The sequence below is a fragment of the Archocentrus centrarchus genome, chromosome 4 (assembly GCF_007364275.1).
Source record: "Archocentrus centrarchus isolate MPI-CPG fArcCen1 chromosome 4, fArcCen1, whole genome shotgun sequence".
NCBI lineage: Eukaryota > Metazoa > Chordata > Actinopteri > Cichliformes > Cichlidae > Archocentrus > Archocentrus centrarchus.
The window spans coordinates 14617756-14641908 of NC_044349.1; the positions used below are offsets into that span (position 1 = coordinate 14617756).

The window sequence follows — 24153 nt, forward strand, 5'->3', positions numbered from 1 at the left end:
AGCTGGTTTCAGATTTTAGGTTCCTGGGAGTACATCTGCAGGATGATTTGACCTGGAGTATCAATACGACCAGCATTTACAGGAAGGCCCAACAGAGACTGCATTTCCTGAGGGTTCTTAGGAGCAACTATCTGACCCAGAATCTGCTGGTGTCCTTCTACCGTTGCTCTGTAGAGAGCATCCTGACCTACTGTCTGTGCGTGTGGTTCAACAGCTGCACAGCAGCAGACAGGAAAACACTCCAGCGAATCATCAACACAGCTCAAAAGATCATAGGCTCTTTTGAGCTGTGTTGATGGCTGAGTGTTTCTCAATCACGTTAGCATACGACTATCGTGGGTCACGTCTGTGAGATGCGTCACTGCTGAGATCACGCGAGAGCTGTGCGTAAGTAATATGGCGGTATAGTAAACAAACCGGTGCAACTCAGGTAAATCAAACCAATATATTTATACCAAAATAGAATTATTCCTAATACTAACCTCTGCCTATTAATTCTTTCAATATAACAAACTGGACGAGGAAACATTGTACAGCCTGGAGAGCTACGTCGACGAGTGCTTTGACAACTTCGTGATGGGCAAACCACAAAAAAATCCTGCTACCACGGCCACACCAACTCCTAAACGCACTCGTTCCGAGTGCTCAACAAGCACATCCACATTATCCCCAGAGAAAAGCTTCACTGATGTCCTGGACTCCATCGACAAGAAGCTAACTAGCCTAGATGCCCGACTTGCCTTGGTGGAGGTTTTACACAAGGAATTCCAACAGCTGAGGGTGTCGTTGGAGTTTAGCCAAGAGCAGGTGAAGGCGCTTGCTGTCGAGAACCAAACGCTGAGGGACACCGTGAAACAACTCACCGATGGGATGACACAGCTGACCGGGGAAAACAAGAAAATGAGGGAGACCATTCTGGACATCCAGGCTCGGAGCATGCGGGACAACCTCGTCTTCTCCGGGATCCCAGAGCAAGCAGAGGAGGATGCCGAAGCCTCGGTTCGCGAATTCCTCCAGCATCAGCTGAAACTCCCGAGTGAAGCGGTAAAAAATATAACTTTCCATCGTGTTCACCGGCTCGGAGGTAAGAAGCCCGATAACAAATGGCCTCGGCCAATTGTAGCTAAATTTGAACATTACAAGCAAAAAGAGCAGGTCAGGAGTCGGGGCAGAGAGCTGCGTGGAACACACTACAGTGTTAATGAACAATTTCCAAAAGAGATTCTCGATCGGAGGCGAGTATTATTTCCAATAAGGAAGAAATACATCACTGAGGGCGTCAGAGCTACGGTAGCTGTAGATAAGCTTTATGTTAACGGTCAGCTGTACAGGGACCGGGAGGTTACCCCATGGCTTTATTAGGAGCAACTTCATGTTAATTTAAAGCATGTAATTGATTAGATAAGAGATAAACTTAAACCGCGGCCGGTCTACAGGTCTCTATATAACAATTAATGCACAGCTCTTTGTTTTGTTATCATGTTGTTTTTTTTTCTTTTTTTATGCTTGGCTCTTTGGTGTTTGCACTGTTTCATTTCTCTCTCACTTTACACTCCTTTTTCTTCTTCTTTTTTTGCACCCAACATGTTTGCCACACGGACATACAGCACACACACTGCCATACAGGATACACAGTCATGCAGGACACGTACACATGCGCACACAAGGTCATGGAGGACACATGCGAGGACGCGCGCACACATCTTTAGTAAACACACAACACTTCACCTGTTAATCTAAACATGAGCACACTCAAGTTTGTCTCATGGAATGTACGCGGAGTTGGTTCAAGGGAAAAGAGAGTGAAAATTATTAATCGGTTAAATGATTTACAGGCTGACGTTGTGTTTCTACAGGAGACACATGTGTCCAGAACATCTGCGCACACACTCTCCTCTCCACAGTTCCCTCACATGTACTCAGCCTGCTACAACTCCAAACAAAGAGGTGTAGCCATATTGATTAACAAAAAGATAAACTGCATCATTAGAAATACTACATCAGACCCAGAAGGTAGATTTATAATACTCAATTTAACTATTCAAAATATAGATTTATGCATTGCTAGTATATATGGGCCAAATGTTGATGACCCCTCCTTCTTTCATACCTTCTTCACTTTGCTGTCCGATCACTCTGACACCACACTTATAATAGGAGGAGACTTCAACCTGGTACTTAATGCAGATATTGACAGGCTCAGTACAGCAGTGAGTCAGAGGAACTGGCAGTCTGCAGACATTCTTAAACAGTACATGAAGGATTTTGGTCTTTGCGATGCTTGGCGTTCACATCACCCCACTCTGAAAGATTATAGTTTCTTCTCACCAGTACACAAGTCTCACTCCCGCTTAGATTACTTTTTAGTTAGCAGCTCCATGATGATGGATATCACAGACACTCAGATTCACCCTATCACTATCAGTGATCATGCACCGGTGTCTATGTCTCTGACACAGAAAAGAGTCACACCACCAACCAGGAACTGGAGATTTAATACATCATTACTTAAAGAACAAGATTTCATTAATTATTTCAAAAAGGAGTGGTCAGCATATTTAGAAAATAATGATCAACCTGGAATATCACCATGTGTTCTTTGGGAAGCAGGAAAAGCAGTAATGAGGGGCAAAATAATATCTTACTGCTTGCATAAGAAAAATAAAGAAAAAGCACTTGTGTTAGAATTAGAACAGAAAATTAAATCTTTAGAAACTGCCTATGCCGCTTCACCACAAGAACATATAATTAACAACATGAGGAAACTAAAACTGGAGTTAAATGAAATAATTGATAAAAGGACACAATTCATGTTGCAGAGGCTGCGTTTAGAAAACTTCGAACATGGAAATAAATCTGGAAAATTTTTGGCTAACCAGTTAAAACTATATAAAGAAAAAACAGCCATTTATTCTATTAAAGACTCAACTGGTAATATTACCCACGACCCACAACAAATAAATAACTCTTTTAGAGACTTCTATGAAGCCTTATACTCATCGCAGATTAATCCATCTGATGCTGAAATTGAAGAATATCTTAATAACATTAATCTACCTAAACTAAATGATGAACAGGCCGCGACTCTTGATTCGCCTCTTTCATCATCTGAATTTTACGAAGCAATACAGCATCTCCCAAATAATAAAGCCCCAGGCCCAGATGGTTTTGAGGCAGAGTTTTATAAAGAATTTTGGTCTGTACTAAGACCCTCTTTTCTCAGAATGGTGGCTCAGATTCAGAGCAATCATGCGGTCTCTCCAAACATGAACTCTGCTAACATTAGTCTACTTCTTAAACCAGGCAAAGACCCCACACTCCCATCCAGCTACAGGCCAATCTCTCTGATTAATGTAGACCTTAAAATAATTTGCAAAGTCCTTGCCAGAAGGTTAGAAAAAATCACTCCATCTATTATACATCCAGACCAAACAGGTTTTATCAAGGGTCGGCACTCTGCCAATAATACACGCAGACTGATAAATATAATAGATTACTGTTCTATTAATAAATTAGAAACCACAGTTGTCTCTTTAGATGCAGAGAAGGCATTTGATAGGGTAAATTGGAAATTTCTGTTAGCAGTTCTACACAAATTTGGATTTGGTTCATCCTTCAAAAACTGGATCAGAACATTATACAGCTCTCCAAATGCACGTGTTAGAACAAATGATCTTATTTCCCAAAGCTTCAGTCTGCAGAGAGGCACCAGACAGGGCTGCCCACTTTCTCCTTCACTCTTTGTCATTTTCATTGAACCACTAGCAGCAACAATCCGACAAAATGTAGATATTAAAGGAATTCAAACAGAAAACACAGACCACAAGATAAGCCTTTATGCTGATGATGTATTACTTTTCCTTGAGAACTCACAAACTTCTCTTCTAAAAACAATCACACTTATAGATAAGTTCTCATCTATATCAGACTACTCCATCAATTGGAGTAAATCAAACGTTTTACCTCTAAATTGTAATTTTCAGAACACCACGACCACCTCACTACAATCTGGCAATATTAAATATTTAGGTGTTAATTTTTCCCCCAGGCTGTCAGACCTGGTACGGTTGAATCATATTCCTCTATTAAAAACAGTAGAGGATGATCTCACACGTTGGAACTCTCTACCTATATCTATCATGGGGAGAGTTGCCACAGTAAAAATGATGATTTTGCCTAAAATCAATTATTTGTTTTCACTGATCCCTAATAAACCTTCTGTTGCCTGGTTTAAATCTCTAGACTCAAACATGGATGGAGGTCAAACGTCTGGCGTCCTGGTGCAGCCACAATAACCTGGTACTGAACGCCCAGAAGACAGTGGAGATTATAGTGGACTTTAGGAAGCACACAGCCCCTCTACCCTCCATCATCCTGACTGACACCCCCATCACCACAGTGGACTCTTCTCGCTTCCTGGGAACTACCATCACCCAGGACCTCAAGTGGGAGCCCACCATCACCTCTGTCATCAAAAAGGCCCAGCAGAGGATGTACTTCCTGCGGCAGTTGAAGAAATTCAACTTGCCAGCAAGGACCATGGTGCAGTTCTATACTGCCATCATTGAGTCCATCCTCACCTCCTCCATCACTGTGTGGTACGCTGGAGCCACCACTAGGGACAAACAGAGACTACAGCGCGTTGTGCACTCTGCTGAGAAGGTGATTGGCTGTAACCTCCCATCTCTCCAGGACCTGTACACCTCCAGGACACTGGGGCGTGCAGGTCGGATCACAGCCGACCACTCTCACCCTGGGCACAGACTTTTTGACCCTCTCCCCTCAGGCAGGAGGCTACGGTCCATACGGACCAGAACCTCCCGCCATAAGAACAGTTTCTTCCCCTCTGCTGTTGGACTCATGAACAATTACCCTAAGACTGCTACCACCACCCTCCACAAACGCTGATGACCCTATGTCTATGCACCTGTCTGACTGCACTGATGTACATATTAGTGGAATATAGTCTACATTCTTTTATCTTTTAATTAGTCTCTGCACTGTATATTTTGTAATTTTGTAATATTGTGCTATAGTTATAGCTCTAATATCTCTGTATATTTGCAATTTGTATACTTGTATATTGTCTTATAGTTTTTATACTTATTTGTTTTTTTCTGTAAGCACGAAGTACCGCAGCAATTTCCTAATGCTGTGAACCTGTTCACCCATATGGCAATAAAAACCTTCTGATTCTGATTCTGATTCTGATTCTGATTTCAAAATTTTTGTGGAAAAATAAAACCTCAAGAATAAGTTTAAAAAATTTACAAAAGCTAAAATGCAGTGGTGGTCTAGAACTCCCAAACTTTTATCACTATTTCTTAGCCAATAGATTACAGTATATTTCAAGATGGATCAAATCAAGCCCTTTAGACAGCCCATGGCTGGATTTAGAACAAACACTCTGTGGAAAAGTGAAAATCTCTGACTTACCTTTCATTAGCGTCAGTATTAAACATCATAGCGGTTTTAAAAGTCTTAACATAAACACCTCTCTGACAGCCTGGTGGGAATTCTTAAAGATAACAAAGTCTTCACTTATCCCATGTGAACCGACACCCATTTGGAACAATCCAGATATATGTCAGAAAAAAACAGTACTGAACTTCTCAACATGGCAAGAGAAAGGAATAAAGAACTTAGAACATGTTATTCACGATGGGACCTTTATTTCATTTGAAGAACTTATTTCCAAATATGAAATTAGCAATAGCAAATTTCTCGAATACCAGCAGTTGAGGTCTATCATACAGGCAAGGTTTAATTTAAATAATTTAAAATTAGAAACCCCTGTACTGGTAACAGAATTTCTAAATCTTTATACCCCTAAATTACTATCAAAAATATATAAGTTATTATTAAAAATTAATGATTCAATATCCCTCCCAACTACAAAATGGGAGCGAGATCTTTCCATTAACCCAGAGGAAAACTTCTGGACACAGATATGTTTAAACACTTTCAAAATGACTAAAAGTCCGAATTTACAACTTATACAATACAAAACTCTCCATAGAATACATTATACAGGACACAGGATGTTCCAAATGGGCCTCAGAGACACAAATATATGCACCCACTGTTCAGGCAACCATACTGAAAACTATATGCATGCAGTTTGGTCTTGTACACCTGTTCAGAGGTTCTGGCAGAGGATATGTGAGGAATTATCCACATGTTTTAATTGCGATATCCCAACATCACCAAAACTGTGCATTCTAGGTGATTTAAGTGAATTAAACATGGAAACAAATATATCACACATAGTTCTTACTACCTTATGCATCGCTAAGAAAACTATCCTCATGAATTGGAAATCAAAAAATGATTTATGCGTTACTCACTATAAGAATCTACTTTTAGACCACATTAGTCTGGAAAGAATGTCTGCCACCTCTAAAAATCAACTGGCAAAATTTGAATCTCTCTGGTCCCCACTGATCAGCTCCATCGCATGATGGGGGTGACGAGCTGTGGTCTAGTTTCATGGCGCACCCGGTAGGTGGCTGGGGGTGGGCCGGGGGGGCCTGGGTGTCTGATGGCTCTGGCCTGGAGGCGGTGGCTACCGTTTTGTGGTTTCTGTGTCCGGGCCCTGGTTGTTGGTGGTGGGGACTTGGATGGTGCTCTTATGGTCGTGGGGTGTGGGGCTCGGGGTCCGTGGTGGCGGTGCTGGCCCCGACCGGGTGGCCGGCTTCCTCTGTGGGGGCCGGGGTGCGGGGGTCGGGGCCCTGGTGCCCGGGGTTGCCCGTTTCCTGGCTGGGCCCCTCCCTGCGCTGGAGGGGTCTGTGCCCCCTTGGGCGCGCCGCCGTGTGGGGTGGGTTGGCTGTGTCGGGGTGTCTGGCTGGCATTCCGGGATTCTGGGTGCCCTCCCCCATGGGGTGGTGGGGCGCTCAGGTGAGGGAGCAGCAGTTGCCCCACACGGGGCCGGTTGGTTCTGACTCAGGACCACTGTGTGCGTGTGTGTGTATGTGTGAGTATGTATGTGGGGGTGTGTGTCTGTGTGTGTGTGCGTGTGTGTACGTGCGTGTGTATGTGTGCGTACATGCGTGTGTGTGTGTGTGCGATATTTGTTGTCCTTTGTATGCATGTGGGGTGTGTGTTGTGTCCTGTTTGCAGTGGGGGCAGTGGGTGCCGGCCTGGAGTACGGTGGCGTCCTGGGGGTGCGGTCACTTCAGGCCCTGGACCTGCCTTCCCTGGGCTGCGGGGGGGTGTAGGGAACTGGCGTGCCTAGTGAGCCAGTAGCTAGCTGGCTCTCTGCCTCCGGGGGGTAGTCCTCTGCCTCCCGGTCATATTTATCCTGGCCCCTCCCCTCCTCCCACTCAGTTTAACATCACATTATGCACACATAGGTTCTCGGGGGTGGGGGGCTCGTGCTGCAGTGAGTAGGGCCATCACCTCGGCTCTGCTCGCTGTGCTGCGTGATGTCCCACTCCTCCTTTTTTAATTGCATTATACAGCTCACAACACATCATAGTACATATAGGGCCTTGGGGGGCAGGTGTGTCACACAGTGGTTAGTGGGTGGCACTGCTGAGGTGGCCCCACTTGTCTGTTCACTGCTGCCTGCACCTCAATTTTATTTACATTTTAGACATTGAGGGCCTTGGGGGGACGGTGTGGATGGGCGCTGTTATTCAGTGCTCATATTACATCTGTCCCTCCAATTTTAAAAGCACTGTAGTTTTCACACAGCCATACACATTCTTCTCAGTACATACATTCACATCACCCCCCCAACACGCTGAGTGGGAGGAGGGGGCGGGCGGGCCTTCTCACACCCCGGTTCCATGCACCCCGCCTGGGATGGGGACTGGCTCATTGTTCGGGGCTGGGTTGGCTGCTTCCCTGGGTTGCTGCTGGCTTGGTGCTGGTACCCGCTCTCCCACATTAGGTGTCCATGTATGTTACATGTGCGTATGCATGAGTGTGTGACTGGTGCATGCGAATGTGCGTGCGTGTGTATGTGCGTGTGTGTACATGAGGGAATGACTGGTACGTGTGTGTGTGTGTGTACGTGTGTGCTTGTGAGAGTGTGTGTGTGTGGACAGCTGGGCCTGGGTTGGTGGCTTGCCAAGCCTTGGCACCGGTGGGACACGGAGGGTGGGAGTTACCCCTCCCTACCGCTCCACGCTGCTCCCCACTGGTCGTCACTGCCGCCCCTGGGGTGTGGGTGCCCGTGGGTCCCGGGATGTGTGGCCGGATGTCTCGGCATGGTTTTTGGCCTGCTCCCTTGGCGGCCGTGACCTGGGGGTGGCTTGGGCCTCTTTGGCGCGTGGGGGGGCTCTGCCGGGTGTCGGGCTGCTCTCGGGCGCTTTGGGCCTCGGGGGCCGCATGCCTGGCTCGTGCTGGGGGTGCCGGCCTGCCGGGGGGGGTGGGCTGCCCGTCGTCTCTGGCTCTCTGGACTCTAGCCCCTGGATTGTGGGGGTTCCGTCTGTAGCCTCCCTCCTTCCTCTTCTGGGGAGTGTACGCGGTTGCCATCGGGATGTGTGGCCCCAAGTCTTCTGAGCTCCTGTGCTGTGGATGGCCTGGGTCCCCTGGGTCCTTCCCTATCTACCTCTGGATCGCGGGGGGCATGGTTGCAGTTTCTCGCCCTCATTATCGAATACATTGCATGACAAAGGCGCATACACACACATTACTACAAACAATAAACTTGTGTGTGTGTGTTTGTGTGTGTGTGTATATGTAGGAGCATATGGGTGTGTGTATGGATGTGTGTGTGTGTGTGTGTGTGTGTGAGTATATCAACCCCTTTTATTTTTTTTTTTTATTTTTTTTCTATCTCCTTTCTTCCTCCCCCCCCCCCCCCCCCCCCCCCCCCCCCCCTTTTCTCCCCCCCACCTCTTGTTCTTGCCCCTTCCTTGTTGCCTGTCAGACTTGGCATGAATAACTAAATAAAAAGATAAATAAATAAAAATAAAATTGCAAACATTAACAAGAAGAGCCTACACTGCAAAAACTGACAGTCTATCTAAGTCTAATAATCTTACATTGAGCCAAAAAGTATTTTTGATCTTGTTTTGAGAGTGATATACTAAGCAGGAGCTGAATGTGTAAGATTATAAAACTTGTTTTTAGAATATATTACTTTTATTTCTTACTTAGTTACTAAATCCTTAAACTAGTTACTTTACATGCATTTTAGGCTAAATTATATCACTGAGACACTGTTTGAGATCACATTGTATATTTCATAACCATTTTTAGATGCGAAAGCTTATTTTAAGGCCTCTCAGTAATAAGTCGCTTAGGCTTTTGTTGGCCCATCATTAACACATTTATTTACAATATTTACAAAGCTGCAGTGTAACATTTTATGTAGTACGAATCCACAGCCACAACATAGGCAATAAATCACAGCACATCTTCCACTGTTTCATTTCAACTTTTAAGTGCAATGACATCATCAAGGTTATATTTTGTCAGAACATACATACTGCATTTGAAACTGACTGGATAATATGATGGAGGATCAACTAGCTTTTCAGCATCTATAAACTCTGTTGCTTGGGCGAGATTAGGAACTACAATTTTATATGCTAAAAAATCTGTATTAAAGCCCACAGTCTCATAAAGCTGGTATTCAAAACAGTATAATGAACTGTCTACCACATAAATGTTTTTAATAAGTCCAAAAACAGGAACTGTGTCACTCACACTGGTGATTATTAGAGACTTTTCACTTACGTACTTGTTCCCATTGAGAAAAAGCCATTTTACTTTGACTCCATGTTGTATGCCACCTATCCCCAAAAAATCTCTTATCTTTGCTGCAATATACTCAGGATTTTTCACTTCAGAGACAGGACCCAATTCCTTCTCATGTACAAATATTGGATGCTCAGTGCCCAATTCATTTTGACAGCATTCAGAAAGCTGATTATGGTTCACAAGTGACTTACAGACATTTCTGAAGTTCAATTTAGATGCCCATTGTTTAAAAAAACAGTGCTTTGATTCGAATCTCATACACATGTGCCTTATCACAGGCCCCAGATGAAGAATCTGAGCAGGGAGATGCAACAAGTAATGTTGCTTAGGTATTATATTATTCTCAGGAAAAAGTTTCTTAAACTGTTTCAAATGCTGTTCAATCATATTCTTCAGTCTGAACACACTTTGTACAGATAAAATAGGGGCAAAGAGTATCTGAACAATCTTAATTAAGTCCAAAACAAACTGAACATATTCATTTTTCTCTATACTGTTGAGCAGAAAAGGCATGATCTTCAACAGTATCAGCATTTGCCCCGAGGACTGTTTCAGTTTATTGTCATTAGATGCCAAGGTAGTGACACTGATAGGGCAGGGTTTGTCACGTATGTCTATTGGTGACAAAGGAAAACTCTGCATGGCAGAATTGAACACATCCAACTCCATCTGTCCAGAGAGAACAAGGTGTTTTAGCACACACTTAATTTCCATGGGTGCAACACCCTCAAGAATGATGTGCATTATATCCTGTGGTGTTTGTTGAATGAGGTCAAAGGCTGGGAAATCAATCAGCTTGCTTCTTCTGTTTATACCATAGGTGGTTTTGAGAGATGATTTCAAGAAGTCTGTGCAAGCCTTTTCTATTTCACAGCACTGCTTAATATGTTTTTTCATTGTCCTTTTAGTAAAACTTAGTGTGTCACCACAGACCGAAACTACAGCGCCAAATAAATCCATGCTACCACTCTGTGTTTGGATTTTGACACCATTATAGAGCAACTTTAAGTCTTCATTAATCCTTTGTAATACAAAATCAACACCACATTTGTCAATATCATCAGCTTTTGCTATAGCAAGGAGTCTGATTGCAGCAAGCTTTGACCTAAACTTGGGGTCTATGTTTCCTAAAGTATAATAAAACATGAATAATTTATTTACTGAAGCATGTGACCCAAGAGGATTGCATATCTCTATTTCATCAGCATACAAAATTATCTGTAAAGCAGAAGGTTCTTTTGAAAACAGTGGATGGGATTTATAAATGCTCCCATCAATAATGTCATACAAAAACCCATCTTTGTGGCAACTCTGAGGTGCGGTGTTGATCATGGCAAAAATCCTGGAATTGGACAACAACTGTTCAAGGCTCCTAATAAGGGGTATATAGTAAAAACTTCTGTTTTTGATGGCAATTACTCTTGACTGTCCTTTGTTAACTCTGCAAACCTTTTGAGACATAACTACCTCCTCTGGTTTGACTGGGTTAAAAAGCCTCTGGATTGTGCTGTCCTGAATGTATGTGGAAGCCATCATGGAGAAAGGATCTTGAAAATTTTCCAGTTCTGCCAATACTGCCTCTTGTAGCTGCTCCATATTTTCTGAATGTCTTTGAAAGAGCGACTTCATGGTGTCCTTCATGGTACTGAGAAGAGCAGTTTGATACTGCTGGACTCCAGAGACAATACTGTTGACACCCCTCTGAAACAAAAACAACAAAGAAATATGAGCTATATACAGTTTGTTCAATATGAGACTAGCATTACACTTCTTAAGAACATTCTGAATAGGATTTCATACCAAAATGATCTCTGTCCAGTTCTTGCTCAGAATTCAAAAGTCAGAATTACACTTCTCTGGTGTGCAGACTTTCTTTTTGCTCTTGTTCCTGCACCCTTTTGACCTCTTTTCACACGTGCGTGTTCTCATTACTTAAAAACAACACTGTTCCCACTAAATGCAAATCTAAGTATTAACACTGTAATGCTTTTTTATATGTTTTTGTTAAATATGTATCCATCTGGTGCTGGCCCGGCCCGTCTGTCAAATTTCAAAAAGTCAATGTGGCCCCAGAGCCAAAAAGTTTGTGTGTATCCTTGTCACAAAATATGACACTGTTGTAGCTCTGACAGTGGAATTATAAAATGGTCCATAGAATTAGAATTGTAAGTTTACATGCTTTCAAGACCTTTTCCCAGTCTTTATTCAAGCACTTTTCAAACTCTATCAAGGACCAATTTTCAAGTCTTTATAAGCAAATTATGACTGTGGTAAAACGCATACTTAAATGCAGACACACATACATATATTCAATATATATTTTACTTCCCTAACACTTAGGTTTGTGCAATACCTGGGATAGGTGACATCTTTCCCGGACACTGATGGTAAATGCAGCTGCACATCTGACGAGATTTTCACTTGCTGTAGCAGCTCCTTCCTGTAGATATGTTGTGTTAATATACATTAAAAAAAATAATATAAACACCTGAATGTTAACTGTTAAACATTTTCATTAGCAAACATTGCATCTTACCTGATTATCAGTATTTGGAGTCTGGAAATCCTCAAGCTCCGGACTTGACATTTCATTTGGAATGACAGGTATGTTGACCTCACTGTCGGTCCTTTGCATTCCTTGTGTTTTAGTGGCACAGTCAGAAAAAACTGGTATGTCAAAATGTTCACCTGCAGCATGTGATAAGTCAGATGATGCTGCTGTCATCCACTGGGTAGGAGGGTTCCCAGTCGCAAGATACAGAGCATGAGTGCGTCTGATATGGTAGTAAAAAGAGTTAAAGACTCTGTATTCCTCTGTACAACCATCTATTCCGCATATGACTCGGAAGTTTGGACTGCGGCTATGTGTTTTGTTAATATGGCTCAAGAGAGACTTCAATGTTAAGGCAACAAAAACAAAGCAAATCATACACCTCCAACAGGCCATGTTAAACCGCCAAAAAGAAAAAACAGGGCAGCTAGCTGAATGCAGACAGTCTATTCTTAGCCTAATGAAAATCTTCACTCACGGCAAAATCAAGTCATGCTAGCACTACAACACACGTTCGTAAACCTCTATTAGAAATGTAAATGTAGCAGAAGAAAGTAGACAAAACGTTCAGTCTAAGAAGCAAGAGCAGAAACAAATACCTTACTGCTTCACATCACTTTTGAGCTGTTGTTGGCGGGCTCATACAGGCGCTGCAGGTCATTACCAAATATGGAGGGGGGTCGGTTACATCAAAACTCTCATTAAATCTAGTTTAAACTCTAGTTATTGTGATTCAGTAAGGGACCACAACAGGAGTAATAATTAAAATGTAATTTATAGTTATAATATCCCCCTATTATGACTGTTATTACTTTACAAGTTTTAGAAACATTATTATGGTCTGCACCTACTCCCCCCTGACTGCCCTCATGTGGTCACGTCTGTCCTGTAACCGTTTGAAGGGGAGCGAAGAAGCAGGCTTGGACTGGATTCTGCTGAGGTAAGGAGAACTTTTACAGCATTTGATTTAAAAATTTTGTACTACTGGGAAAACAGCAGCCTGGTCCAGCATTCAGTTTACCCATGGATGGACTATCAGTTCTCATAATACGTCCACAAGTTTTTTGCCACTGTAGCCTAAAAGCCAGCTAGCTAAGCTTGCTTAGCTAATATTAGCTAACAGGTTTGGTCCTGCAATTTACGTTACAATGCGCTAAGTTTTTTTTTTTTTTGTTTACCATGACTAACCAATGGTGTTAAAAGTTTGAATATAATTTTCCACATAAAATATGTACATGTTTGATGTAATTAGCAGGACATGCAGACAGACTTGGTACTAATGAACGTAGGAACAGCAGATGCAGATCAGAGGCAGGTGTGCATGTCTTAGCTGAGGGACCTATGCAGGCTGTGGAGGAAAATGCTGAGAGTTTAGTTTCTGCACTAGTTGAGGCTCCTGTCAATCACTCCGGGTCCACTGTATACAGAAGGAAAATACATGTGTTGTATTTGAAAAGTCCATAAGGTGTTGTACTGTTTGAATGGTCTGACATACTTTTGAGCATGATTTTTTGAGCCTTGGCTTAATGTCATGTTTTTTTTCATGCCCTCAGATAAAGGCGCAATTAAAAGGAAGACACACGGAAATCATGGATGGACTAGATGATGTTACAGTATCAGTTCTAAATGGTATGTCAAGTTTAAGTGACTCTAATAAAATAAAGTTGTCCATGCTGACATTGGTTTCAAATTTGAATTTTAACTATTTATGTAATCTCAAAACACCCAAATGTCAAAATTTTATTCTATTTATATTTATTTGTAGCTGGGAGATAAAACAGTAAGAGGACAATTTGGATTTTATTTGCCCTGTCAAGTTGAATACCATTAAATTTATAAGGTCCAAGTTTTTCAACTCTAAAAGGTTTATTACTATTTGACCTCTCTTTACAGCTGCCAACATAGATGAGGTTTTAATCCACACCCTCAGTCGTGATGATTTAAGAGATCTTTTTCCTGGTCCAGAAAACTTTCTCAGGAGGAAACAGCTGTGGGCTTATCTTCACAAAGAGGCAAGTTTTTGCTGCCTTTGATCTAAAAACGTGTAGTGCAGTTTTGTTTGTAACACCTACAATATTTATGTTTTGAATTATTTTCTTAGGAGGACTATTCCACCTTACCAGACAAAGCTGGCCCTGGTGAAGCAGGAACTAGGTCTTCACCTAAAGGAACACCTCCATCTCCCCAGACATCCACTCCTTTGGTAAAGAAAACCCCAGAGAAGACTCTACAGCTTCCCAGTCCTCCTGAATATGTTATCTATACAGATGGTGAGCTGGAACTAGCTCGGAAACACTATTTTGAGATGGCCTGCACTGGTAGAGAGGGAGAAGCTGCCATGTCCAAAGAGCTGAGATGCAGGCTGGTGAGAAACACTGTCACCAGCATGATTTCAATCTTGAGAGCAAGTCGACAAGGAGAGGAGTTACGATACCCGTCCAAGTACGATGTTACTGCCATGGCTAAGAAACTAGTGGAGTATTATCCCATGCTACAGGATAACAACTTACCTGCCAAATATGTATGTGATTACATTTTTTTCACATTTATTTCAGACTTCTGAAATTATATACGTGATATTACGTTTCTTTTTTTCTTTCAACATCTTATTCACCATAGACGAGCATGTACAGTTATCTTCAGAAGAGGATCCTGAATATTAAGTCCCCTCGAAAGAGGCAGGGTCCCACACCAGAGAGGGGCCGTTCAAAAAAAAGGCACCACATTGAGTTCTCACCAAGTGACCAGGGAGAAGATGATGATGCAGATTCAAGTGGCGGATCAACGATTCTTTTGCCACCAGTGAGCAGTTCTGATGGCGACAGTTCAGGTAATTGACAAATTCTAATTATGGCAATAATGATGGACGTGAAGGCTGGATGACTTTGATAGATTGGGATGTCTTGATATATTACACTTTAAATTTAAACTTGATTAGGTTTTGATCTGTTGTGACAGGATGTGATTTTTCAATATTCATGTATTTGACTTTCTGTAGAATAACCATCATAAATATATAACACACAATGTTAGGCTTGCTGGCTAAAACACATAGTATCATTTAGATTGATATGTTGGATCCAGTTACTGATTCTGTATTTTCCCCTTTAGTCAACATGGATAGTCTAGCAACACAGGCCAGGCATTACAAGACTCTGCAGGACCTGTATATGAAGCCAAAACCCAACCGAGATGCTGTTTGCCAAATTCTTGACCTTGAGTTTCAATCAAGAAGAGCCTTCATTGACAGCAATGTTCTGAAAGAAGAAGATAGGCCAACAAAGATTCTAGAGGCATATCCATGTTTCAAGGAGCTTCACAATGTAAGTGACTTACTTTTCATCGTGGCTTTCTTATAAAGCAAGCACTGGTGCAGGTTTTAACATTTACTTGCACTATAGGTGATGGATGAGCTACGGCGGATCCTGGATAAGAACAACAACAAATTCATAACTGAAGTAAAGGCAAGATGGGAGGACTTCTGCTCCATGGTTCAGTTTTATGGTCTTTGGAAGAAGGTGTTAAAGCCACCGATGAACCAAAATAGAGGTTAGTCATTGTGCTATCTTTAATACATCATGTAGCTGTTTTCAGAGACATAAATATGTATATGATTGTGTATGATAGTGCTGATTAAATAAAACTGGAACAACAGTACTGTTCATGGTGACACCTAATTTTCTGTGGTCTCAAGATTAAGTTGCCACTCAAATTTAGGTCATTTAGGATTGAACTAAACATTGATTTATTTTGTTCCAGTGGAATGCAACATCGCCCTGTTTAGGGCACTCCCCACACTCTTCCCCTCACCAACTGCGCCACCCAAGAAGCTGGGACATGCCAGTGAGGCATTGCTTCATGTCCTTCAGGTCAGAGTTTGTTCATATTGTTATCAGTTAATATATAGATACTTTATTGATCCCGAAGGAAAGTAGGCAATGTATGTCTGCAAGGGCTTTCACTGTACATTTTGGCAATTCATTTGGTTCTTTTTAAGCATGTCTGCTCCTAAAAATAATAGAATTTACATTTGAAAATTGATACTGAAATTTCTGCAGCACTATGTTGGTCAGAGGACAGCGTGGCCTGCCAAAATACAAATACAGACCAATGTCTACAGGAAACACTAATAAATTGATTAAAAATAACTAATTAAACTAAAATTCATTAAAATCATAAAAATTCACAAAACAAACTGGAAGTAATAACAGATTTAAAACATTACAGGTGCAGTATGGGGAGAATGACTACTAACAGTGACTAAGACACAAGTTAATCTTGTCATAATTATTTCATTGGCAGGCATATTTGACATTTTCTGTAGGGCATTTTTCAAACTAAAGAAACAAAATGATATGAAGATGAGCTGTACCACGTGTATTCTATGACTGTGATCATTCATATATATATATGTACATATATACATAATAGTGTCTCAGTAGTTTGACTGCTCAGCTAGTTTTTTAATGTCTCTCTTCTCTGTTTTGTCCTTTTTTCTTTAGCCAACAGAAGATCCAGCCATCTACCTTCAGAGGAGATCTCTCTTCAGCCCTGTTTTGCTCTTTGATGGGTCCCACTGTATTATGGCAATTGGAACCACACCCATCACCACATTTGCTGAAGAAGACCTCCATCAAGGTTTGCTGTATGTGATGGCATACTACTACACCTTGCATCTCACATATCCAAAGTGTGTGGCAACCCTGCTGTCTGTCATTCAGACTGAAGTGTTAAAGGACAGTATCCATGAGCGAGACACCACAGGCTCATACAAAAAAGCCATGGCAGAGTGGAAGGCTTTTATTCAGGAGTAGAGTTGTACAGGTACACGACTTTCATGTCTGTGTTGGAAAGTTTTAACCTAACATAAGAGCTGTAAAAAGACATTTAAATTCTTCATTTTTGTTTATCTAATACAAACACATCTTCTGTTCTTCAAATGTTCTGCTTTATAATGTGAGTTTCAGTAGCTTTAAATGTTGATTAGAGTTAATTAATTTTACCAGTTTTTAGTTGTAATTGAAAGTTACTATTAGTTCAATGACACCATGTATAATGTATAGCATTACTTGCATTACAACCTCAACATTACCATTTCTGTGTGGGTTTGTTTTGCACATTCATGTGTGCAATGCTGTATACTATTGTTGCTATTTGGAGAAGCAATTTAAATAAAGGCTGTTGTGTATTGTACTGTGTTTTTGGATTCATTTAGTGTAAATGCTTTCTTATTTTAAGACAGAATATGTAGAATTAGCAATTCTTGAATTCAGAAGAACAGCTGTTAGTTCCTCTTGTTTTAAGAGTTTTTCTCTCAAAGTGAGAAAGAAAAAAACACTGAAAGAAGCATTGGCAGGCTAGTTTTGAGTTTATTTGACTTGATAAAGCACTTGAAATGAGTGTTAAACAACTTGTTTTAAGTTATTTCTCACTTGTCTAAAGACTAGATATTTTGTCTTATTTCAAGAAATCTTATCAAGTGTAATTATCTCAATCCACTGGCAGAATATTTCACTTGATTATAGTCTGAATCTTTCCAAATTAAGTATTTTTTTCCTTATATTTAGACAGGTAGTTTTTGCAGTGTATAGGAAACATATAGAGCTGTTCTTGTCAAAGCAAATATGTTTGGTACATCAGTGCATTCGGATCATCATTCCGATTGTGAAAGATGCCAGACATGACAGGCTAAAAAAGAAAAAAAAAAAAAAAAAAAAAAAAAAAAGATCATAGGCTGTCCCCTGCCCTCCCTCCAGGAACTGTTCAATGCCCGCTGCCAGAGGAGGGCACAGAACATCCTCCAGGACCCCTCACACCCTGGACACTCCTTGTTTCAGCTACTGCCATCAGGCAGACGTTTCAGGACAATGAAGGCCAGAACAAACAGACTGAGGAACAGCTTTTATGCCAGGGCTATCATTGAACTGAACTCTGTGTGGTTTGGACAGTGATGTGGGGTGGTAGTGCTGACTGTGTGCGTGCGTTGGTGTGTGTATTGGGGCTAGATTCGTCTGTTAATTTACTATTGTGCACTGTATTTTAGTAATCATTTTTATCACTCATATTTTTATTATTTTATTATTTATTGTCTGAGGCACCTAGAAAGGAATGCATTTTAAATTTCGTTGTGCAACTTCTGTGTACAATGACAATAAAGATTCTGATTCTGATTCTGATGTTGCCGCTTATTCATCCTACATTCTCACCCTTAACAGATATTACAGCTGGGAATGTTTTTCTGCAGGTGGCACAACATAAAAGGAGGAGATGGGAAAGAGGTGGGTTGCAAAGCAGCTTGCAGATGTGCAACAACTATAGGCACTTAAATCGTATTATTTATATTTTATTACAAAATAATTTAAGATTGTCTGAATAACAATGTTAAGCAATCATTAAATAACACTACCCATACTTGATAATATTATAATGTGATTAAATCTACTTCTCCACAAATTTTACATATTTATTCTCTGTGCAAACTGTGCACACATAAGATCTCTATTGTGTTTTTTTTTTTTTTGCATCTCAACATCTTGAAGATATGCAATCGTTCTTCTCTAGGAGCTTGACTGCCACTTCCTACACAGAAGAAGTCATGTTTGTTCACCCTTTGATGTGGGAGTGTTGACTCATGTTCCACCTCTTCTTCCGCAACCATATATCTATAACATCAAATGTCCATGTGTACTTTGACTGTACTCTTTACATCCTTACCCCTGTCGAACACCCCAGTTTGGACAAGAAGTTATCTTTTTTCACTCTGTGGTTCATAAGGAACCATCATTTTGTTTTTCTAACGCAAACAGCAAGCAGATAAAGTCACAGATCAGGCTTGGGGTGGTTTAGCAGGCAGCTGTAGTACAGGGCATCTTGCATTCAAGGAGAAGCCCAAGTGTCCCCTTGTCAGCTTTACTTAAAGACAATATTTAAATCCTATCCTACTTTCCAGGTGCCTTGTGAGCAGCACTGTTGTGGCATCCAGTATGCTAAAGGAAGAGAGGAGGATTATTACAAACATCAAGGTAAATTACTCACTAATTAGGATGGATTGCCCATTGCCCTCCCACATATTTCCTTTCTTTTAAATTCTTTCCTGTCTTCCAGTGATAGAGGGAAGAATCTACTTTTTATGCTTTTTGTCCTTTCTTTTCATGGGAGTTCCACAAGCAATAGAAATGAAAAACTCATGGGCTGAGAAAGACTGACAGCATCAGGTATATCTTGGCACCCACATCCAGTAGCTTTATTTCAACAAACTGTTAGCACACAATGAACTGAAGCTAAATTTAAACAACTCTCCACAGCACTTCCACTGGGGGAAGAATCAGAAAATGTTGCACTTTTAGTTGTTCTGAAACCTCTCCTCAACCCAACATCTCTGTACCAAATCTAGTACCTCATTTGATTGTTTTCTTTGACACACCTCTCTGCCCCCCAAACAAACAAACAAACAAACAAAAACAATAAAGCAAAAATAAACCCCTAACCCTTAGTGGTCCCACCGTTAACCTTGTTATTTCTTACCCTCTCCTTTTATATCACTCTCACTCTCACACTCACACTCACACTCACATACACACACACACATACACACATGTTTTTTTTTTTTTTACTAACTGGCTGCTGGGGGGAAATAAAAATGTTCCTTTGTATTGTGCTGTGGCTATGTTGGATGTCTGAGGATGGGAATGTATGATAAGAGGAAGAAAGGTTTCACTGTGGAGACTCTGGGGAGCAAACCTGCTCTCACTTTCACGGGAAATGGCGCTTTCAGATTTCTTCCGAGCTGCAGGACACGGCTGTTTGCCTAGAGAAAGTGACCCTGCTGTAACGGTTTGCACTCAATGCTACATCAAAGGCAGCTGTAATGTCACAATCAACAGATTTGGAATGTCAATAACAAGCCAGTCCAACACATACCACAAAGGCACAGTGGAAAGCAAATAATAACTGACTGCTTAGATGTTTTACAGAATAACTTAGCAACTACAGTAACTTGATCACAGTTACTATAGCAGCAGAAAGTAATAAGAAAGCTTAATATCAATTTCTAATATAGAAAAACCAAATGTTTAATGATTCACATGAAGAATGACAGACATCCTAAAACCAAAGTGAAAAACACAGAACCACAGTCCTTTTAGGTCCTCAGTGAAAATATTTGGAGTACCTAATTGGATAAGCATGTAAAATATTACAGAGAAAATATTGCTGTTTATGAGCACAGCAACTCATGAGGCAGCTTTACTACAGGAAGATTTCCACAGGACTCTATGCTGTCCTGTGCAGAAAGAGTTATACACATTGAATTAAAATTGCAGTCATAGGTTGTAATTAATAACTTCTATGTGTTACTTCAAATATGAATTTGCAGAAAAAAATTCAGAATTTATTAATTATTATTTCCATCAATCAAACAATGAGATTTTAACTTCTAACCACTGGCTTTCCTGAAATAAATTTGCAGAACTGTCATGGTCCAAGGGTTTTCTGTGTATTTGAGTTTTGGATTCTTGGTCCAGTCCAGTCATGTTTCGGTGTACTGTTTGGACGCTGAAGCAGTACTCCTACAGGATGATACCTGAGGAATCAACCATCCTATTTGCTACTTCTCCCAGAAATTCAACAAACACCAAGTAAGGTACTGAAACTAAAACCTTAGCCCTGCCGCTCACTCTGAGCAGTTTGAAGTTTATGTATGCTCCAGTTCGCAACCTGTAGAAATATACACTGACCATAATCCTCTCGTATTCCTATCATGCATGTATAACAGTAACCAGCAGCTACTGAGTTGGGCACTAATCTGCCAAAATTATAACCTTGAAATAAAGCACAAAAAGGGTAGCGACAATGTTGTGGCCAGTGCCCTCTCTAGAGCATAGTTACCTGATGGTCACCTAAAGCCAGATGATGTGTTTGTTCTTATGGGTGGGGGTGTTACAGCTGTTGCGGTGTTTCATTTTTTGTATGAGTGGGTGCGTTTGTTCTCTCTCGCCCCTCTGCAGGAGCTGTCATCCTTTTTCCAACAATAAGTGTTTCCATGCCCAATTAAGGTCACCTTGTATCAAGAGGAGGAGATGACGGGCTGGGATTTTTGGGGCAGTTGAAGCAGTGCTTTGGGCTGCGTGGATGTGTGAAAGTGAAACGCATAACGCCGTGTTACTTTTGTTGTGGAGGGTGAATTTTTGTGCCTGTTAGCTGACAGATGTGCTCCGGTTTTCAGAGGAAGTGGTTTTATTTGTGGATTTTCTTTTGGGGCTTTTTAACTTTCTGTCTATCTTATTCCCTCACAGGAAGGGTCGCATCGTCAGGTTGGAGATTGTTTTGAGTTCTAATTACTTCTTGGAAAACATTTTTACAATAAATACCATAATTTATTACGTTAACTTTGACTTGCGGTTCTTTCTTTCAATCCTGGCTCTTTACTTTTTACTTTTGTTCCCCATCTTTTTTTACCTTCTTTTTATGGTTCATTCTCAATCATATGTTACTCCCAAGTCCCCTAGACCCACGGGCCATAACACACACACACACTCACGCACACACACACACGCACACACACACACACACACGCACACACACACACACACACACACACGCACACACACACACACGCACACACACACACGCACACACACACACACGCACACACACACTCACGCACACACACACACGCACACACACACACGCACACACGTGCACACACACACACACACAGCAATATTTTAGTTTACATTTTAACTTATTGCTTTGTCAGCACAAATTAGAAACATACTACAGTAATGCTTTTCCATTGTTTTGGGGAGTCAGTATGTTCCCATCTCAATGAAGTAAAGTAAAGAAAGCAATTTAAAGTTTCTTGAAGCTGCTCTTGCAGGGATATGTTACTCTACTGTCACAACAGTACAGAGAAAAGTATCGAGCTAGCAAAGAATGCTTGCTTTGTCTTATACAACTTTTATCCTGAGACCTCACTCACTTGTTAATAAAGAAAGGAAAAATAACAAACTGGAGCGTTGCTTCTCTCTGAGTGTGTACATTTACTTGTATGTGAATCTGAGACCAAAGGACAACAGCAGGCAGTTTATATAAGTCAGTAATAAGACAGACGTAAAGCAGACCAATACAGAATAGCCCTAAGGTGATAGTTACAGCTTCCTGTAATATAACAATGAAGTTGTCCAAGGTTGTCCAAGAAAGTACAGCAAGAAGTTGAGCTCAGTAAACATGACTGCAACTCTCTTTACCACATCCACACTTGCAAAAATACAAAAACTATTGCTTTGTGTAGTAGTTTAGAAGACACTGGGGCAGTCAGTCATCAATACATAGCTTCACATTCACCCCCTGATGATAAATTTAATTTTCACTTATAGCAGCATAACATTGCTAACTAGCAGGTGTGAAAAGTATAACACTCGGGTAAGGCTTGTAGATCTCTTAAAATTTCATAATGTTGCATAAATTGGTGTTATTTCAACCTGAGTATTTCCTGTTAATCTGCCTTTTGGGCTCTGTGGAAATCATGGAAAATCATGGAAACTTTGCAGTCATCATTAACTCTTCTTTTTCTTTTTTTCCCCCTGATTTACAAATTTGATTTATTATTTGAAATTTTTAAAAGCTTCAATTAATCCATATTTTTCGTGATTTATAGGGTCAAATTGCTCTCGGTAATTTAAACCTACAAAGCAGTTTGTACTCAGACAAATGCTTATGTTAACTACTTGGAAAACATTGAGGAAGACCTTAGGCCAAATCTTTGTTAAGACTTTGTGAATTAGTTAGTTTAAATCTCTTTAAAGTCCTCTCACTGTCACTGGTACGAGTGGGCTATGTGCATTACATAAGTTCACAAAAGAAAAACAAAAAGATCAACTTCTGCTGCTAAGATCTTGTTAACTGAACTGAAGATCCTTGTGATTTAGTTATTTATTGGTTGATTTATTAAACAATCGAATGGAATCTTGCACTTCTTTTCTTCTGGTGGTCCTGAGCTGAATAATTTTCTTCCCCTTATTGTGTATTCACTTAATTCTATTACATTTCACTCAGTAACCAATCAGGGAGAATCACAGAGCCAATGTTCAGCTGATTGTATGGTTCGCAGATTCCTGCACTGTAGGAGAAGAACAAATGTATTGAATGGTGGCTAAACTGTAGCTGAAAGTAAGAAGGTGGGGATCAATAAAGACGGTAAAAAAATAATAACAAATGGGGGGCTGGCATCCCCAAAGTCTTGAAAAATAACTTGTTGAAGAAGGAAAAGTGAACAACTAAGCAGTATTCACAAACAGTTTTGTGCAACTCAGTGCTTTTAGAATCTCTACAAAGGCACAAAGTTAGCATGATCCAAAGAGCCCCAACAGGAATATAAATGACAAAAATTCCAGGTTAGAATAAACCAGCATTATCCTTTTACTGCATGATAGAAAAAATATCCTTCTATATTGCCTCTTGTTTCCTTCTAATGTTGCATAAGTACTTTCTGTGCTTTTGTTTGGATCGTTGCAAATACAGTTTATCAGAACACGCTTTTCTATTTAGACATTTCAATACCAACTCCCCACAGAGCACTAAGCATTACCTTGCCAGAACAATTTCAAGTGCTTTGCCCACTCACTCTAAAAGCACAAATTTATGGCTTAACATCTGTCTGACTCCCACTAAAAACATTTTGCACAGCTTCTCCTTTGTCCTGATTACATCTCTCTAAAACTGATGCATGCATCAACCATTTGCTGACAATACGGCTGGCATTTGACATTTGACAGAAATGTTTTGGATCATAGTTTGACATGTTGTCATGCCCGTGGTGGATGAAGCTTCTGACTGATCTCTTCCTTAATCACACCTCCTTTTCTCTGCGATTGCTTTCAAGATTTTCC

General features: G+C 40.8%; 3 protein-coding genes across 6 annotated transcripts; 2 read left to right on the forward strand and 1 right to left on the reverse strand.

Annotated features, from left to right (window-relative positions):
- The first annotated feature begins 395 nt into the window (after positions 1–395).
- LOC115778849 (uncharacterized) lies at positions 396–1362 on the forward strand. Its single transcript, XM_030727203.1, has 2 exons — positions 396–430; positions 537–1362. Exon 2 carries the CDS (start codon positions 577–579, stop codon positions 1360–1362), a length of 786 nt encoding a protein of 261 aa, XP_030583063.1. The 5' UTR covers positions 396–430; positions 537–576.
- Positions 1363–9273: 7911 nt separating this feature from the next.
- Positions 9274–13003, reverse strand: LOC115778555 (uncharacterized). Of its 3 annotated transcripts, XM_030726639.1 has the most exons (4): positions 12865–13003; positions 12251–12351; positions 12068–12154; positions 9274–11415 (listed from the first exon to the last, which is right to left on the reverse strand). In XM_030726639.1, the coding sequence occupies exons 2-4, from the start codon at positions 12347–12349 to the stop codon at positions 9385–9387; spliced, it is 2217 nt and encodes a 738-aa protein (XP_030582499.1). In that variant the 5' UTR covers positions 12350–12351; positions 12865–13003; the 3' UTR covers positions 9274–9384. The 3 variants fall into 3 exon arrangements, with proteins under 3 accessions (XP_030582499.1, XP_030582500.1, XP_030582498.1); XM_030726640.1 differs by lacking the exon at positions 12251–12351; XM_030726638.1 differs by lacking the exon at positions 12865–13003 and having other exon boundaries at positions 12251–12857.
- Positions 13004–13018: 15 nt separating this feature from the next.
- LOC115778556 (uncharacterized) lies at positions 13019–17436 on the forward strand. Of its 2 annotated transcripts, XM_030726642.1 has the most exons (9): positions 13161–13205; positions 13518–13730; positions 13819–13894; positions 14159–14786; positions 14885–15095; positions 15377–15588; positions 15667–15814; positions 16025–16134; positions 16768–17436. In XM_030726642.1, exons 4-9 carry the CDS (start codon positions 14571–14573, stop codon positions 17077–17079), a joined length of 1209 nt encoding a protein of 402 aa, XP_030582502.1. In that variant the 5' UTR covers positions 13161–13205; positions 13518–13730; positions 13819–13894; positions 14159–14570; the 3' UTR covers positions 17080–17436. The 2 variants fall into 2 exon arrangements, with proteins under 2 accessions (XP_030582501.1, XP_030582502.1); XM_030726641.1 differs by lacking the exon at positions 13518–13730 and having other exon boundaries at positions 13019–13205.
- Positions 17437–24153: the final 6717 nt, after the last annotated feature.

Bases quoted from the DNA above. Each gene is read 5' to 3' on its own strand.
- LOC115778849 (XM_030727203.1), top strand. From the start codon at position 577: ATGGGCAAACCACAAAAAAATCCTGCTACCACGGCCACACCAACTCCT.
- LOC115778555 (XM_030726638.1), bottom strand. From the start codon at position 12,661: ATGGCCTGTTGGAGGTGTATGATTTGCTTTGTTTTTGTTGCCTTAACA. The intron at 12,155-12,250 runs GTAAGATGCAAT...ACATATCTACAG, and splicing joins CTCCAAATACTGATAATCAG to GAAGGAGCTGCTACAGCAAG. The intron at 11,416-12,067 runs GTATTGCACAAA...TTTTTGTTTCAG, and splicing joins AAAGATGTCACCTATCCCAG to AGGGGTGTCAACAGTATTGT.
- LOC115778556 (XM_030726641.1), top strand. From the start codon at position 14,571: ATGGCCTGCACTGGTAGAGAGGGAGAAGCTGCCATGTCCAAAGAGCTG. The intron at 14,787-14,884 runs GTATGTGATTAC...TATTCACCATAG, and splicing joins ACAACTTACCTGCCAAATAT to ACGAGCATGTACAGTTATCT. The intron at 15,096-15,376 runs GTAATTGACAAA...TTTCCCCTTTAG, and splicing joins TTCTGATGGCGACAGTTCAG to TCAACATGGATAGTCTAGCA.